The sequence below is a fragment of the Chlamydotis macqueenii genome, chromosome 7 (assembly GCF_036417535.1).
Source record: "Chlamydotis macqueenii isolate bChlMac1 chromosome 7, bChlMac1.mat, whole genome shotgun sequence".
Classification (NCBI taxonomy): Eukaryota; Metazoa; Chordata; class Aves; order Otidiformes; family Otididae; genus Chlamydotis; species Chlamydotis macqueenii.
Genome location: NC_141562.1, coordinates 37284080 through 37301929, shown reverse-complemented (window position 1 = coordinate 37301929; position 17850 = coordinate 37284080). Strand labels below are relative to the sequence as shown.

At 40.7% G+C, this 17850-nt stretch overlaps 1 protein-coding gene across 3 annotated transcripts in view; it reads right to left on the bottom strand.

The window, feature by feature from the left end:
* DOCK1 (dedicator of cytokinesis 1) overlaps positions 1-17850 on the bottom strand; it is a 287834-nt gene that overhangs the window by 42531 nt on the left and 227453 nt on the right. For all 3 annotated transcript variants that reach the window (XM_086752623.1, XM_086752622.1, XM_086752624.1), the window contains 4 exons: positions 16271-16311; positions 14872-14962; positions 10873-10992; positions 1532-1621 (listed from right to left, as the gene is read on the bottom strand). In XM_086752623.1, the coding sequence (XP_086608749.1) occupies positions 1532-1621; positions 10873-10992; positions 14872-14962; positions 16271-16311 (342 nt within the window). The remainder of the gene's footprint in view (positions 1-1531; positions 1622-10872; positions 10993-14871; positions 14963-16270; positions 16312-17850) is intronic.

Below are 17850 nucleotides of genomic sequence, written 5' to 3'. Positions count from 1 at the left end.
GTTTGTATCACTGCTTGGAATGATGTCACTTCATCTAAACAATGAGATATTTCCTCAGTATAAAATCTATAACTCCATATTACTGGCCATCAGCTACAATGTACAAAGTCGAAGATATCACTGCTCCTTGCAGGGGGGTTGGACTAGATGATCTTTGAAGGTCCCTTCCAACCCAAACCATTCTATTCTATTCTATTCTATTCTATTCTAAGTGCAAATTCAGACTTCTGCTCCAAAAATGGGTACAGTATGACAAGGAAAGAGTGGTTGCCTCTGTGACAAAAGCTGCCCATCTTCCCACATGCAAGCTTAAAAGAGATGGAAAATGAAAAATGAGGGACTCAGAGAGAAGCTACCCATTGGTGAATAATCATATCTAACACATGGGAATAATTTCTAGCTAAGGAACAATCTCTATTGGATTCCTTTTATATTGAAATGAAGAATATTCTCTTTTGAACACTGCCCTGCTGACAGCGGTGCAGGCAGCAGCCCAAGAAAGACTCCTCTGGCATCCCACAGCATCTCAGAAACGCTCCACGTCCAATGTCCCTTACCTCCTGCAGTACAGAGCCACGTCAAACCAGGCTCCAGATTTGTTCAGCAAATCAATACAATCACTCTGTCACCAAAACCATTTAAAATGCCCCAAAAGGAGGACCATCAAAAAGGGATATAAATTCAGCTCTAGAGAGCTAGAGGACAGAACCACGGACAAAACAAAGATCATGGAGCTGAGAAACCATAAAACTGAGAGAAGCAGCGTTTTACTCTTTCCTCCCCAAGAAAGAAGATACTGGGGAGATGGGGATGGAGATGCTTCTGGGGAAGACGGCTCATAGCCATCCTCAAACTGTGTGTCAGTGGAGAAAGGGGGTGCAATGACACCATATTAACGCCCAGGTCAGACAGACGGGGATAAAGCAGACAAAAAATTCATAGAAATTAAGGACCACCTACTCTGGTGAGTGCAAAGAAAAAAATGCACCAAAAATCTGAAAGTCAAGAGTTTTCAGAACCAAACTGGAATCATGTATCAACTCCTGTGAAAATGGTCGAGAAGTTCGGAGGGACAGTGACAGCTGCCATTTATCTCCTTGGAGAAGAAAAAAAATGGTGCAGGCGTAATGAATGGGTAACGTCAGGGCAAAAATAACTGACTCTAGACATGAATGCTTGGGGATTATTCATATCTAAAAAAAGAAACGTGAATATGGAAAGACACTTGAGAGAGAATGGGGATTTTTTTTCATGTTCTCATTTATATTTCAATTCCAAATTTCCTTTTATATCCCATATAATTCAGCTTAAAATTACAAAAATATTTTTCTTTCAGCTAAAAAAAAAATACAATTCTATCTTTTTCAGCCACTCCAGTGGTAGCCAGTTAATCATCATGTGTCCAACGAAGCCAAAGCAGACACCTACTTCTGCATTTTACTGTCATAAGAGGGATTTTTAGTATAATTTTAAAAGCTTAGAAATTAAATTCTGAAAACAATTGTTGCACTATGTCATTAAAAAAACCTACCAGCAGTTCACTGAGTTGCTCATAATCAAACATTTCATTTTCATACTGTTCTGCAAGTTCTTTACCCAAGGCAATGGCCTCTTCCCACATCTGTTGAAAAAAAAAATATCACAAAACAACAATAAAAAACTTGAATTACATACCTCAGTTAAACAACAACATTGGAATAAAATAAATCTTAATAAACACAACAAAATGGATTGTGTCACATGCCTGAAAACACTGTGTGTGGGATGTGCCGAATAGCTGTGACAGCATTACCCACGTGTCTCTGTTTGATGAAAATCAAGTAAAATGATGAATTTGCTTCAGAAATAAGATGATTCCTGCTAAACCAAGTAGATATCCAACTCTGCATAAACTCAGCCTGCCCACGAAGAAACCCAGAACCTAGGACATTGGATAAATGCTCTTGATTGATTATTGTTGATAATCACTTCTCTCTCCCTCAAATATCTATAATCCATACCAGACAGGACAGGTAATTTGCAGACATTGCTTTGAACAAATACTCATTGGTTCATTTTCCTCTCAATCATGAAATTCAGTACCCGTCTCAACTGACCCAAAGAAATTTAATGACATCCTTCAGCTCTTCGGAAGCCAACAATCTTAACGAGGAGCAGCAAGACTGGTTTTAAATGTGTATTTCTTCATTTTTTTTTTCTACTTCACATGTAAAGAACCACTCAAATAAAAAAAAAAAAAAAAGTAAAAATAAAAAGATGCTTAAATTATCACACCAGGATATCCAAGATCAAACTTAATCTGCCTCTGCTGCTGAAATTTGGCTGGCACTGCTGACCTCACTTTATTAAAAAAAAAAAAAAAAAGAGATTTGTAATGAGTTATAAATCTGTTTAGTTCATATTACCCTTCAAATTAAATTTAAATTCCCTGTTCACACCACCTAACTCTCCTCTCAGCATCAGGCTGTGTTATTTGCCCCGGTGAAACACGGAGATGGCTGCAGCTCCAAAGAGCCGTGGGATGAAGAAGGGTTGAGGAAAAGGGCTGAACACGTTTCCCCATTGCTCCCATCCACTTTTAGGAACAAAGAGCTTGAGATGAAGCACCACAGCTTCCAAAGACGGTGGGAATCGGATGCTGGGGAGAGAGGAGAGCAACAGGGCTCCTGGGGAAACCATGCATGCAACTGATTCCCACATCCATCCTGCACAGACCGTCCTCGGCTCCCAATCGCTTTAAAGCATCGCGTAAATCAGGAATATTTTGCTCCCCAAGCCCCCTGAAAACCAACAGCTCCCCCAAACCACACAAATGAAATCCCATCACTCAAAGCCCAAAATCAATGTTGGGTGAATTTTATTTCATTTTTGATCTGCAAGTCGAAATCACATTTATTAGTATTTCAGGAAAACTTGGGAAAAAATAAGACTTTCAGGAAAATTCCTAGTTCTAGATGCTGATTTAAAAATAAGAGCAAAACACTATGGGTTCAGAAGGCTGTCAGTACGACCAAGACTGCTGCCAGCACCGGCCGAGGAGTCAGGCAGGGCACGGCTACCCGTGATTAAGTGGCACAAACACCAGACTGGGACCTACAGTGCCTTTTTCTTCCTGAGAAGTGGCAATCTGGAGCCCAGCCAGGCTAAATACTCCGTAAGTTTTCCCCAACGTGTAATACGCCAATGCCACAACAGCGAGACGTGGTTCGAGTCCCACCGGCTTGCTCTCCACCCCTGCTCCTCCCTGGAAACAAGAAGCCAGTTTTTGAGTGGAGGGCACCCGTCCCACAAACCCAAGGATGGGCTGAAAGATTGTCCTGGCCGACTGAGAGGGAAAGGATGGGAAAGAACAGCCTGAAGAGGCAGGGAGCTGCTGACGGTGGAGGAGAAGAGGAGCTGCAAAAAGGAAAAACAGTTTCGGGAGATTGCAGAGAGAAAGGACAGAGATTTATGCTCTTGAAGTAAAGGGAGTGAAGTAAAGAGGAAATATGGGCCAGAAACTACACTGAGTGAGGGAAAAGGAGCTATTGAGTCCTAAAGACAACAAATGAGCAGATGCTTGGGCAAACAGAGACTGAGCAGTGACCTAATTTAAGACAGATGCTCACAAGGGGCAGAGCCTGGTACCTACATTAAGCTCTCCTTACAGCTCCACATGACGTTCGACTCCTTCTCCTGATTTTTCTCATTTCTACAGCAAGGTTCATAACATTATTTATCTGGGGAAGAGAACTGGAACGAGCACGAGTTACCTCATGTTTGTAAAGTGCGTCATGGATGAAAAATGCATCAGAAGGACTAATTACAATCACTCTAATTAGGCATCACGTCTGCAGGAAATCATAAGGCAGTTTCTACACTCTGCAATGCAATTTCTGCAAATAGAAGGATCTGAATGTTTTTAACCGTGTCATATATATAATCTAGAATGATGATAGAGAGAATATTTTTATTTCTAAACAAAAATTACCATGAGTTTAATAGCAAAAGCGTATTTGAAGAAAGTGGAGTATATTATCACATACCAGGCTGAGTTAATTTTGACTCAGTAGAGTAATATACTACCAATTTACAGAAACTAAACCAATATTCAGTTGTTTGGTAAGTCAGCAAGTGAAACCTTTCAAAATCACTTAACCTTTCTTCATTTTGACTGCCGTTCTTTTCAATATCAGTCATCCATAACATCATCTGCACATTTTCATTTCAAAGAAAATGGCGTTACCATAATATTGCTCCAGATTTAACCAGTCCCTCTCCAAAACCGAAGCAATTTTACTCTCTTTTCCATCGTGAAAATATTTACAGATGATCTCAGGCAAACAGCTTTGGAGCTGAATGAGACTGAAAATAAATGGAAGTCTAAATAATTTTCGATTTGCATCGACACTGTAAACAAACTCATTGAGTTCTTCCATTGAATCCCAAATCAGCACAGACATTGCCACGCATTTTCAAAGCACGTCTGGTAACTCAAAGCACGGCTGGGTGCTCAGGCGGTACACCGGTTAACACTATCTAATTGCACCTGGCCATCAAGAGCCAAGGGATTCTGGATTAGTGTCAGGAGAGAGCAGGGAAGGAGAGGAACCAAGGGGGCTGAAACGTCGTACTGGTATTTCTCAGCATGAGTGCCATCATGCCACCACGGCTGTGCAGCCTGTGGGTCACAGCACAGCAAGCCTGGCCTGCACTCTCACTGCCATCTATACAACTGCAGTGCCCTGGAGCCCATCAAAACTTCAAGGAAGACATGGACCTGTTGGAGCAGGTCCAGAGGAGGCCATGAAGATGGTGAGAGGGCTGGAGCACCTCTCCTGTGAGTACAGGCTGAGAGAGCTGGGGCTGTTCAGCCTGGAGAAGAGGAGGCTCCAGGGAGACCTTAGAGCGGCCTACCAGTGCCTAAAGGGGGCTACAGGAAAGATGGGGAGAGACTCTTCAGCAGGGCCTGGTGTGATAGGACAAGGGGTAATAGTCTGAAAATAGAGGGAGACAGATTCAGTCTGGACATAAGGAGAAGTTTTTTTTTTACGCTGAGGGTGGTGGAGCACTGGCCCAGGTTGCCCAGAGAGGTGGTGGGTGCCCCATCCCTGGAAACATTCCAGGCCAGGTTGGCCGGGGCTCTGAGCAACCTGATCTGGTTGGAGATGTCCCTGCTCCTTGCAGGGGGGTTGGACTGGGTGGGCTTTGAAGGTCCCTTCCCACCCAAACCATTCTGTGATTCTAAAATCAGATCTGCACTGTCAAAAGCACTGCGTACACATCAATGCCTACAGGTTGCACAGCACTGCCATCAGTTAAATGACTTTGGCAGAATTTAATCTTGTTTGTGATTTTTTTTTTTCTTCCCTTCCCACTCTTGTCAGTTGAGACTGTAAACACGCCAGAGCGGAGACTGCGTTTCCGTTGTGCCTTCCCTAGCCTGATGAAATCCTTTAGATGCGACTGAATATAAATATTAATAATGAATTTTATAAATGTTTCAGAGCCTAAAAAATGAATCCTCAACTTAAATATGATACAGATTTACTTCGTCTCGTCGTTTACATGCAGGAATCCCACAATCCCAGCATTCTTCCTTGTAACTATTTCCCTATCTGTAAGTAGAGATGAATGTGAAAAAAGCAGATATTATGAACATTTGTTTCTGGCTTAAATTACTGGAATTTCTTTAAAAATTCTGTAACTGTTAGTTTACAGGTTATACTCTCATATTTTGTCACATTATTCTTTTAACATAACACTTTCAGCTATAGGTAAGAGAGAAAACTGCTCTTTTTCTGTCATACCGCAAATACACAATAAAGGTGTCTCACCATGGGAGACGATTCTTTCAATTTTTGCCAGCCCCTAGCTGGGCTGCTCTCCAGCCAAGGGATCTGTCTTAGAGAAAAGCATCTCCTTTTTGTTCCTGCTACCTCTTACAACCCCCACTCCGCTCCAATATCTCTATTTTGAAATCCAATTGTCCAGTTCAATCCTCCAAAGAAACAACAAGAACTTGTATTTTAAGACTGAATTTGTAAAATGTCAAGTGCCTCGAGCTCCCGAGGTCCACGAGTCCATTAACCATCGGCTTTTCCCTCAACCATTTGTGCAGCTGGACCACAACACCTACAACATCCCCCAAAACCAAACCCAGAGCTGATAATTTTTCCTATGCCGTAACAGAAGCAGGAACTGTGTGTTTAAAATCCCCTGCACAACCCTCTGAAAAATTTCTGTGTTTACTACAGAGCAAATTTATCCAGGTGAGGACAGCAGGGCTGTGGCAACGGATCCTGATAAACGAAATCTATACTCTTGAAGGTCAATAACTCCCAATCTGCTGCCTCGCAGGTTTCCAGCCTTGGAAGGTTTCCCAGGTTTGCCCAGGACATGGCAGGTCTTTTGGAGGAATGAGCCGTACGGGGAGCTACTACACAGGATTTGTACGATGTACAACTCATTAATGCGAGCAACAATTTATCTGGAGAGCGTACCAGAGAGAGAGGCTGGCGATAGTGGAAGGAAAATGCTTCTTTTATATTGAAGGCATAAGAAAAATGCGTATAGCCTATATTTAGTTGTGTAGACGCGTGCTGCAAATTGTTATGGGAAAGACTTTGAGGATGCAGGAGGAGATCTTTTTAGGGAAAACCTAGCAATTTAATTTATTTTTGAAGCTGGATTGCTTGTTGCCCAGAAAGAACTGCAGCATTCAATTAAGTTTTTGAGGTTCTTTAATAGCAGCAAAGGAGGATCTTAGGACATTTCTTAGCTCCTGCTGAGTTAACGGTCAGTAAAAATGAAATAGTCTAGAGTAAGAATATTATTATGCAATATTCTCATGTACAAGGGACATTCCAAGCTGTTTAAGTTTCAGATAGAGTTAATTAACCATCATGTAAGCTTAATATTTTAAATAAAATGTTAAAATACCATATTTCTCTATTGCTAGTATCACATTCAAGACGTGTAAGATACGGCCACAGTTGGAAACCCTTTAAAACAACTTTTTATATTCATCTGGAACACGGTGAAACACTATCTTTGCTCTCTGCAGACCGCTTCTGTCCTTCAGAGCTCTCAGGACAGGCTTGTGATTCATTGTGGGATGTGAGCTGGACACGAGCCTCGCACTGATTTTTGGCAGACAGGTGAATTTCATCACTGTCTCCTCAGATGGAAGAAAAAGCTATTTGATGTCATCCCACGAGCAGGAAAAAAAGCCATTTTAAGCCAAAGCATGGCATTTACTGGGTAGTTTCAAATACTTCGTGTTTTGTGGCTCCAGTAAAATGGTAAAAGCTTTTTGCAGGGCGAGGAGGAGACAGGGAAGGAAGAAGGATTGGAAAGAAATGAGCAGTGTGCATTTATCTACTTTCTTCTCCCCGGGCCCAACGCTTTCCATTTACGAAGGAGCAGTGGAAAACACGTACTGATTTACAGACTGCGGCATCCACGGGCAAACGTGAAACGCGTTGCCATTTGTACATTTACCCCACAGGAATCAGAAGGCTGCTGCTTCCTTTACAGCTCCACAGCCCACGCAAGCCTGTTTAAAAATAGCGTCTTACCTTTGTCAGTGACATCCAGCATTTCTTGGCTTCGGTAGTTCATTAGCATTGACTAACACCAACTGCTCCACAAAGGCAAAATTTCACGCCCTTCCTGTCCCACTTTATCACTGCCACTATTTCTCCTTCTCATCCTGAGATACTCTAACCTCCCAGTTTCCAGTGAAGTCCCGGGATTAAAGGCTTTGTTGAAAATTACAAAGCTTCAGCAAAACGCAGGAAGAGCAAACACTTCCGAGCAGTTCAGAGGATGGGCTAGACTGCCGTGATAGGCGTGAGACAAGGCTTTGAAGGGCAAAAGCCAAGAGAGATGGAAGTGAGACTGGAAAGCGCAACACAGTGAAGAATAATAACCCAGGAGAGAAAACTATACGTTCACATGGGAAATGTGGAAGCAACAACATTTCATTTTGGAAACAAGTAGTTTAGAAGAGGAATGAAAAGTATTACTAACAAGGAATCAAATCCATAAAGCAGAAGAACAGCAAAATGCAGAAGTTGTACCTGAAAAGGCTGATTTACTAAAGGTGATGGGTGTACTTCAGCTTTACAGAAGGGTGGTTTAATGACCAGAAGTGACATAAGCTCCATTCCAGTCTGTGCATGGAGGATTATACCTTCCTCTAAATTCATCTCACCAGGAATGCTAATATTTAGGGAATAACCTGGTTGGTCTTCACTTGACAAGTGCACTATGCATTCCCCCTGGGAAATTATTGCACTGAGAGAAAGAGATTATGACTTCTGAGAGGATGAACTACACCATCCTTTTTTTAAAAAAAAAAAACAAAACAAAAAAAAAAACAACCAAGGAAACCAAACCTTTCAGGAAAACTCTCTCCTCCATTTCTTCTACAGAACGTTTCTAACCATATCTACCTTCCCCTCTCAAGTCCCATCAGGCAGGCTGGAGTGGAAGAGGCACAGTCTCACAACAACTTTAAAACAAAATTCCTGAGCTTCTCTAAAAGCCTGGAGGTAGCCCTAACCAGAGAAAAATTACCTTCTTTTGACATTTCTTGTTAACTCTACGGGAAGAGAAAGAAAAGTAATGGGATCAACTCAGAGTGAACTGCCAGGTAAAGACACAGCTGGGTGATCATGGTAGGAAAAAAAAGACAAACTGGTTAACGTATCAGTAGAGTCTTCTAAAATTGCACAGCAAATACTATTTCAGATGTGTTATTGATCATGGAACGGCACAGTTAAAGAAGCTGCTGGACTACACTTGCAAACTGCATAGGTAAATGTAAGAATTTGGTTTAACCCAACGTCAGAACATCCCAAATGAGAGAATTAACTTAATTCTACTGTGGAAACCTCAACCTTCCTGACATTTGAAAATTCATGTAAGATGCTCATATTCTCGGTGTATATTGATTTTCATTGAACAGTAAGAAAATTTATCACCAACTGTAGTGATCAGAAAATGAGAGAAGAAATATCTGTAACTAGGAAAGAGTGCTTTGAAAACAAACTGTCTCCTCACACACATGAAAAAAATCACACAGGGGTCCTGCGATTTGAGTTATGCAAAGGAAAAGGAATAAGAAATTACAGTGGTCCCTTCGATATCATTGTTCAGCAAAAATTTTTAGAATAATGAAGATCCAGTTCTTTAATCTAACTATGAGGGAAAGGGAAAACCCAGCACGTTCAGCGCGATTTCTTTTGAAGGCAGGCAGAGCCTTCTCTCATTTCTAGCTGGAAAATCTGAAAAAATTAAGAATGGTTATTCAGTCTGACAACTGTCTCTCAAGCGTGGATGCCGTGCTGCGCGACGCAGCGCAGGCTGAAAAAGAAGCAGCAGGTATTTTGCCTGCTGTTTACATAAACAGCTTATTAGCGCTAGCAGCAGAAACGGGGGAGTACGGCTTTAAGACCGGCTGCTTCAACAGAGACATAAAGGATGCAGCAGCTTTTAATTTACTGCTAAAATGCACTGGCCTAGTGCTCAGAAGAACAATTCCCACCAGTTGTATACTAGCACCATGCAAGACTAACTGCAAAGCCATAAAGATGCAAAACAACAAAAGAAAAACCTGCGACTTCTGGCTTTTCCTTTCCAGATAGGAATGCTATATGAAAATAGATATATATGACCCTAATTCTAATGAGGTTCTCCTTACCCGCTGTTCCAGGGTGAGTAAAAGCTCTGTGGGCAGCAGAAGCGTGCTGTGGACACCAGCGCTACCCACTGCACAAGCACCAAGGCACCTACACCAGCCCCAGCCCCACGCAACCGGTTTGTGTAGCCCAGCTCTATCACACCCTAGAATGACAATTTTTTTAGCATCATTTGTTAACAGCTTCTCAATATTGCATTAAGATAAGGTATAAAATTTCACCTTCTAAGTACAGTTTCTATCAAAATACTAATCTGATTCTGCTAAAACTTACTTGGGAAACATGGGCTGGTTAGATAACATTCTAGTTCCACCAGAAAATGACATTTCTGTTTGCGCTACATTTATGAATCAAAGATTGCTTTTAAAAACCCAAGATTATGCTTCTAAAATATTCTGACAAAGATATCTCTTTGAGGTGCTGGGTGCCCCATCCCTGGAAACATTCCAGGCCAGGTTGGACGGGGCTCTGAGCAACCTGATCTGGTTGGAGATGTCCCTGCTTCTGGCAGTGGGGTTGGACTGGGTGGGCTTTAACGGTCCCTTCCCACCCAAACCATCCTGTGATTCTATGATTCTATATTTAAGCATTTTGTGCATCAAATACCCCAACACTGACACATCCCCACATCTCCCCATCTACCAAGTTAAACCCCTTCATCTCTCTGGATAGGGAACACCAACACTCTCCCCTTCCCATCACCCAATGCCAAATGCAAACTCATCTTGCAAAAAAAAGATTAAATTGCAATAAAACATTATAATCTGAGAATAGTTCTGCCTTCTTATGAGCCACAGACATCCACTACCTGAGGGAATTATTTTGTGTACACGAGAAAAAACAAGGGTAGCTGAAGGACTGCCTTAGCTATTGCAATTGCCAGAAAAAGTAAGTCCCTAAATTACATGCATCACTTTTTTTCTCTGTGGCATCATATGCACATATATTCACCCTTAGCACAGCAGTTTTAAGTGTAGCATTGATTTTTTTTTTCCCCACTTTTTTTTTTTTAGTATTCTTATTTTTAAGGGCTAGCTGGTGGACCGTTTACATAAAGCACTCCAAATAACTCATAGCAAGTTTAACGCTCCCTGAAGGTCACTTGATGCAAACTATGTTTACAAGTGCAATGAAAGAGAGAAAGGCAATGAAACATATTTGGACTTTTTTTTTCTTCCTTTTTTACCTTGCCCTTGTCAAAGTAATGGATAATTTCTTGATATAGTTGATCTTTCAACTGTCCTTGAGTGGCAGCCTGGTATCCATCCCGCTGGGTAAGATGTGCTGCACATGCTTCTTCTGACCACTAAATTATACAGGAAAGAGGGGGAAAGTGAAAACAAATCAGAAATTACAAAATATGTCAGTAAAATTAGGCTAAATGAAATACACATTTTTTATGTAGAAAGTGGTACCACAGCTCATGTACTAACAAAGATTTCTTTTTGCAATTGTGTACTTTGACTCAATGGGAACAAGGACCATTTATTTGAATGCTGTAATTGGAGGCTAATTACATATATCAGCTGGAAGGAAGCTTCTTGAGGTGGCTTCCTCTCTCTCCTCAATGAATTTGATGAGCCTGACCTTCACCTGCTGATGGGTACAACCTGCGGGATGCATAATGAACACCAGCAGATTTACGTTGAGAGAAGCCCTGAAGAGAAGACAGATCAATACAGATGGAAAGGACTGTAGGCATGGAAATGAAATGGCTAAAATTCATAGAGAACATCTGGAAGCACAGGAAAGCGCGCTAACTTTACACAGCCTGTCTGCAATTAGTAGGTCTTGCTCTTCCAGCAAATGCCTAACGGATGGGGTGCAAGGCACGGATATTAATTTAACCTCCTCCTAGACCTGAGAGGACCAAGCAATTTCCTACAGCATTCTCTGCTCCTGCATATTCTGGTGTCCAGTAAGCGCAGAGGTAATTGACTGGACTCCAGTATCCATATCACCTGTTCTTCATGTCCCTTCTCGCCTCCCAGTAACACTCCCTACAACCTGCCTGGGGATGAGACAAAACTGGAGTCTTTTCCCTAGACAGGACACTAACACCATATCCTGCCCTTCCACAGCTGTCCATTTCCATGAGGCTAGCAGGAAATTAATACCTTAGAGACTCAGAAACCCCTATGAAATCAAATACAAATCTCCATTAAATCAAATGAAATGTCTCATCAATTGAAAAAGAGATAGGGACAGGTCTCTAACAGGACTTGTTGCCTTAAGAAACCAAGCTCAAAACCTAAATTAATTCAAGAACTGTTCATTTTCTCCTCCAAAAATCAAAGTTACTATAGAAGGAGGACTGCCCAGAGAAGTAAAGTGGTGTAACTTTTGGAAAACAAGAAATTCAATCGAAGATCAGCAACTCACGGATTTATTCACAGAACTGCTGTTACATCATCCAGTTCTACCTCCTACACAGTATTAAATTTCCCCTAATTACTTAATTTGGCCAAAACATTTGTGTTTGGCTAGAGCAGACAACTTTGAATGGCTAAACTGCATTTCCAAGCAACACAAAGTTCACGGAGTCTCCAATACAATGGTATTTTCTTCAGTATACTAAGAGATACAAACTTCTGTTCATTTTTAACATCTTAATTTTGATTAAATGGCTAAAAAATACAACTAGGTCTCTTAAGTGCGCTTCATCAACTTGCAGCGATCTGGATGAAATAGTGGTGGCTCTCTCTCCGCAGAGACAGCCTTCTCGCAAATTTAAAGGTGCAATTCTCGAAAGCTCTCGGTCCTGACCTAAATGTGATCCCATTAAAATCAACATGATGAGATATATACTAATGCTGAGTGTCGGTGAAAACCCCGTCCTCAAGGTTTGAAAGAAAAACCTCAACTGCTTGAAGTTACACGCACCACAATACTGGTGGTTCTCAAGCCACACTGACCTCCTCCATCCACTGCAAACTACGGGTAGTTACCGGGTATTGTGTCAGACAGATCAATAGCCTTTTATAATAAGGTATTTCTAAGCTATAATGTAATTATATTTATAAACAAACTTTTTGCTTAGCGATGAAAACCTGTGATAAATACTATCCTTACATTTGCCATCTTCTTGTGCATTACAAGAAAACTGGATATTTCTTTCCGGTAAATAAAAGGAGGATATTAAGATACTCATCCAGTCTCTGACGACATTCTGTAAGATAAACCAAAACTGGCTAAATTCTAATTTAAGGTCACATAAAGCATATTGACTAGCACATTCAAGCCGTAACAGGTAAAAATTTGAATGACACTTTATGGCATGGCTCATTTTTCCAGAAAACACAGCACCCATGGAAGGGAATGAATGCTTTTTCTTATCTAAAAGGCTCCTTCATGCAGAGCATGATGAGCAAGCATTACACAATTTGGCAGTCCTGTTTGACGTCCCTCGTGGGAATGAGAGAGATCTTTACAGCCACGGACTCAGCGAGTTACTCACTCGAACCTCTACCCACAGGCGACCGACTGCACCAGCCTGAGCGACCGAAGGTGTCGGAGCCGGCTCCTCACATCTTCACCCCTCTGACACACGGCTCGGCACAGAAAATGTCACTGCCAAAGCAGTGGCAGTGCCCAACAAGTGCCCCTGCTTTTAACAATGAATGAAGCTGTTGCTGCAGTGCTCCTGCACTCCAAATGAATCCTATCGATATTTTCTTGTTTAATTACCCTCTCTTTATTTTAAAACACAGTAAATATATTTCAGACTGTCTTAATTTGAATTGCACATGCACGCTCTGCATCATATTTAGTCTTATTATATCTTGGATGCAGTCTACTTGGTTTTGAGGTACAAATAATTCTCAGAGCATCCGTTAGAAGCATTTCATTTAACACCTTCTGCTTTTCAGCTTTTCAAAATAGATATTTTACACTCACGTTTCGCTTGGGATTGCTTAGATTAAATCAAAGACTGCTCAAAACAATTCGCTGCTTAGAATGAGATAATGAAGCGGGGTACCATCAGCACAGCTTCTGTAATAATACAGAAGGTTGCAATACACTCGTCATCGGCACAAAAAGTAGATCAAGCGGAAAAGGCAGTTCCCCATGATTCTGTTCCTGACACTCTGTCCCATACGACCGCGGGTCCTGAGGGGAGCAGAAAGAGATCCAGGTATCCCTGGAGAGAGGAAGACTTCACGGTGGGAGGTGAAATGTGAGGAAGAAGAATGGGAATAAAGCAAATGCTTCAGAAAACACTAACTCTTATCACACTTAGATTTTTACTTTTTCTATTGACTGCTTTTTAAAGTTAAAACATAAAACTCCTTGCCAGTAACTTAGTGATGACGAGGCTGTATTAAACATGGGATTTCATGACACAAGTGTCTGCTGCTACGTGCCGCATCCTTCTAAACACTGGGAACGGAGCTGGCACACACTGCCACATTTGTCACACAATCACAGAACAAGCTGCATGTCAGAGACCACGCCATCTAGCCAGAACGCTTTCAGTGGGATTAATGCTTATGAAATACAGCTTCACTACATTCCTGACTGACACTCTATAGTGTTAAAAACTCAAATGCTTTATTTAAGTGCAGGTAGTACAGATAATATTTTATTTATATGTATTGCAGGTTACATCAAAACATTCCTTGAAGAACAGCAATACTGTTATGTCTCTTTAAATGTGCTATAAACGGTGTAACATTCCATTGAAATTCTGTGTACCTTTTTTAAAGGCAGGAACTTGGAAAGAAGACCACTTGAACGTCTCTCCAATTCTTCAAAATCAAAACTGAATCTATGGATGCCCAAGAGCACTCATGAGCAGTCTCTAGGACTCCCTCGTAAAAACAATTCTGTGGAGAGCTGATTTACTAAAACAGGTGTTTAGATGCCTCCAGATATTACATAATTTTGCGGCTTAAAAGAAATTTAAATTTCAGCTTTGCAATTTATAACCTATGGTCTTGACTTGACTGCACTTCCATTCATTTCAGACCAAGCCAAGTAAAACGAGCTCTGACACACACTAATGGCGGAGCGCTGGTTTCCCGCGTGTACGGACTACCCGTGCAAAAAATAAAACTGACACAAGCAGCAGTGCAAAGCTGTTAATCAGTTCAAAGTGCAGATGCTCCAAGAGTGACAAAACCAACACTACTGCTGGTTACCGCTAAAGCGATTTGCAAAACCTGCAATGCATTTGGGCGCTTACCTTCAGAAGCTTTGCATGCAGAAGTAAGGTGTAGGCAGCTTCCGTGTAGTTATCGCATTCTTTGTGCAGGTCACACAGCTTGTACAAATACCTGCAAGTCATAAAAAAAATGGTTCCTAAGAAAGGTTGGTTCTTAAATGTTACTAAATAATTCATTTTGAAGACTACAACAGTTCAACTCTATCTTCAAACAACTAAATATACATGGGACTATTTAAAGCTCACTCATATTTCTGCGTGCAGACATTTAGGACCATTTGCACTTCCATTGTGCTCTTTTTCTAATGTATATAAATGATACATAAATGCATAATTAATCCAATACAGATTTTGTGCAAGAGGTACTGCTCTAATTCTTCAGCTATGGAGACAGATATGAGCCTTCTTCCTTAACTTCAGTATCACCACGCCTCTGGAAGGGGATTCTCTTCATTTGTTTGTTGGGTTTTTTTAGTGACAATAAAAAAAAAAAAAACAAACCCACAGAACTATTAAAAGGGTATTTTGAAGAAGTCAGTGAAAACACAGACCTTCGATATCCATTACGACGCATTGTAAGTTTGTTAACAGAAAAAGGAGGGAATTTGGGTGAGGGTTTGTCAGTGAGCGACAATTTGTCTTTATAAAGATGCTGAGCAGAGCAGACCTATGACTCAACTTCACGTGTCTACAGTTATCAATCCTGCCTTTTGCTAGATTTTATTTTCTTTTTACAAACTAGTAAAGCACTAATTAAAACCATTTAAACAACAGGAAGCGAGTTCACAAATGAAAATTCTTCCCAAAAGGTAACAAGGATGTGAGAATGAATTCATGAATAATATTTAGGTACCTAAAATAGCAGTAAAAGCAGAAGCTGCATCATTTGAGAACAGTCTAGCCAATTTTAAGCCAAAGTATAACCAGAGGACTATGAACCCTGAGGTTTACAAAAAGCAAAACAAGATATTGTCATTTTTACTTTGTGTGAAAATAGATTCTGAAAGGTTCCTAAAAGCTTTAAATTCAAAATAAGTATCAGTCATTATATTATTTAATAGTCCTTTTTACCCCAAGTCGCATATTTTGTACCTCGCCAGGAGGCAAAATTATTTCTTTGCTCAGCTTTCCACTTATCTATTTTCTTCATGTGACAACACTCCTGAGTATTTCAGTGTTCATCATAATATAACTGAACGAGTTGGAGAAGGGGGACAAAAAAAATCTCATGCCTCTAATTTCTAATGCTCACTGTTCCCAGGGAAGATAAGCTTTTGAACGTACTTAAGGCTCAGTAAAGGTATGTTTGTCATTACTTCTTTTCCTCCAGCCCTGAAGTGACTGTTTAATAAGAACTTAATTTTCTCCAATTACACTACAGGAAGTCAAGTAGAGTTTGGCACTGGTCACATTTACAAACCTGATGTACATTTCTTCTCTCTCAATCTCCTTGTAGAAATTCTGAAAAACAACGTAATTTTGTTACAAAGCCTTGGATTTCACAGTCTGGAATGTATACAGAACACGCTCTAAATTAAAAATTCATCATTGTGTAACATCAGCCTCAAAACTGCAAAATGAAATTTGCCTCTAGTGATAGAACACAAGTTATTTAACTTAGAAAGTCTAATGCTGTGATGTTTCATGATGTCGTGTATTAGCTTATGTCTCATTGCAAAGGTTAAGAATTTGCAAGAATAGCGCTGCTAAAAATCTGCTTCTGGCATTTGCAAGTCACACATCATTACCCATTTGCAGTTGAAATTTTGTAATATACAAAACCATAATTTTTAAGCAACAGTTGTTCTACGGATTTAAAACTTCAAACTTTCGTTGAGCAATACATCATCTGCCCTTGAATTCTAACAGTTTCTTTGGAAATAAAAAGTTAGATTACTGTTATTTATCTGGTTTCATACGGCACACGTTGTCATCACTCTCTTCAGAAATGTCGGAATGCCTCTGGTCTTGAGATAAACTAGTTAACACGACAAATACTGTAGATATGACAAATCGGGGGAGATCTTAAAGGCATTGCTGAATCTAATTTAAAGTCTGCCTTCAAAAGTTAAAATATATCTAAGAAAACAAAATACAAAGAAATTTCCCCTACACTGAATAACAATATATTTCAATGCTAAATTAAGCCAGTCTGAGTAGCCGCCAGCACATGCATCAACCCAATACAAAACTGCTCCCATCGAAGAGAACTGAAATACAAGCTAGAATCCGCATCCCAGAGATGGAAATGACGGATTATTTAGTGGATGTACCATTTTAGTTGACGTAACTGCTCACTGGTTTTGTGTTCAACTCAGAAGACAAACTGAACCACATGAAGATTTTCTGCTGTCTGTATTTTCTTAGTTGCATTTTGTTTGGTTTTTAAAAGTTGAAGAGATTTCTGACTTGGTGGGATCAAGCATGTAAAATCATTTTATCCTGATATTGCTGCCAGCTGCTCTGCTCTCCTGATGCAGCTCAAGAAGCAACATCAAACCAACCACAACGGGAAGAGGCTGGGGCAGCAGGTTGACACTGACACGTCACATTTACTACGGTTCCCTCTCCGCTCAAAGCAGTTCCTTGTCTTTGGGGGTCCCCACATCCCATGTGTGGCTCTGCAGCAAATAGGCCGAAGAACTGATGGGGATGAAAAATAACCGGAGGGGAAGAGCATGAGCTTTCAGCAAGATCTCTGCTCGGATCTGCTCTGCTACCTTGGCAGTACACTGGCTTTCGCCAGGATTGTCAGGAGAAGGAATAAGCAGCTGAGGAAAATTTTAGGGCTTTTATTTTATTTTATTTTATTTTTTTTTTAATATTAGCAGTGGCTTAAATGAGTATCAAAACCTCTGACTTAAGCTATAGTCAATACAGACAAACCTAATCCTGCGAAAGCCTCTGCATCATTAAAGTCCCAATTAAGAACTCTTTGAGACCTCGGGTGGGAATTGTGCTGAGTACCAGCCTACGGTTGGTTTTCTGCAAAGGCATAAA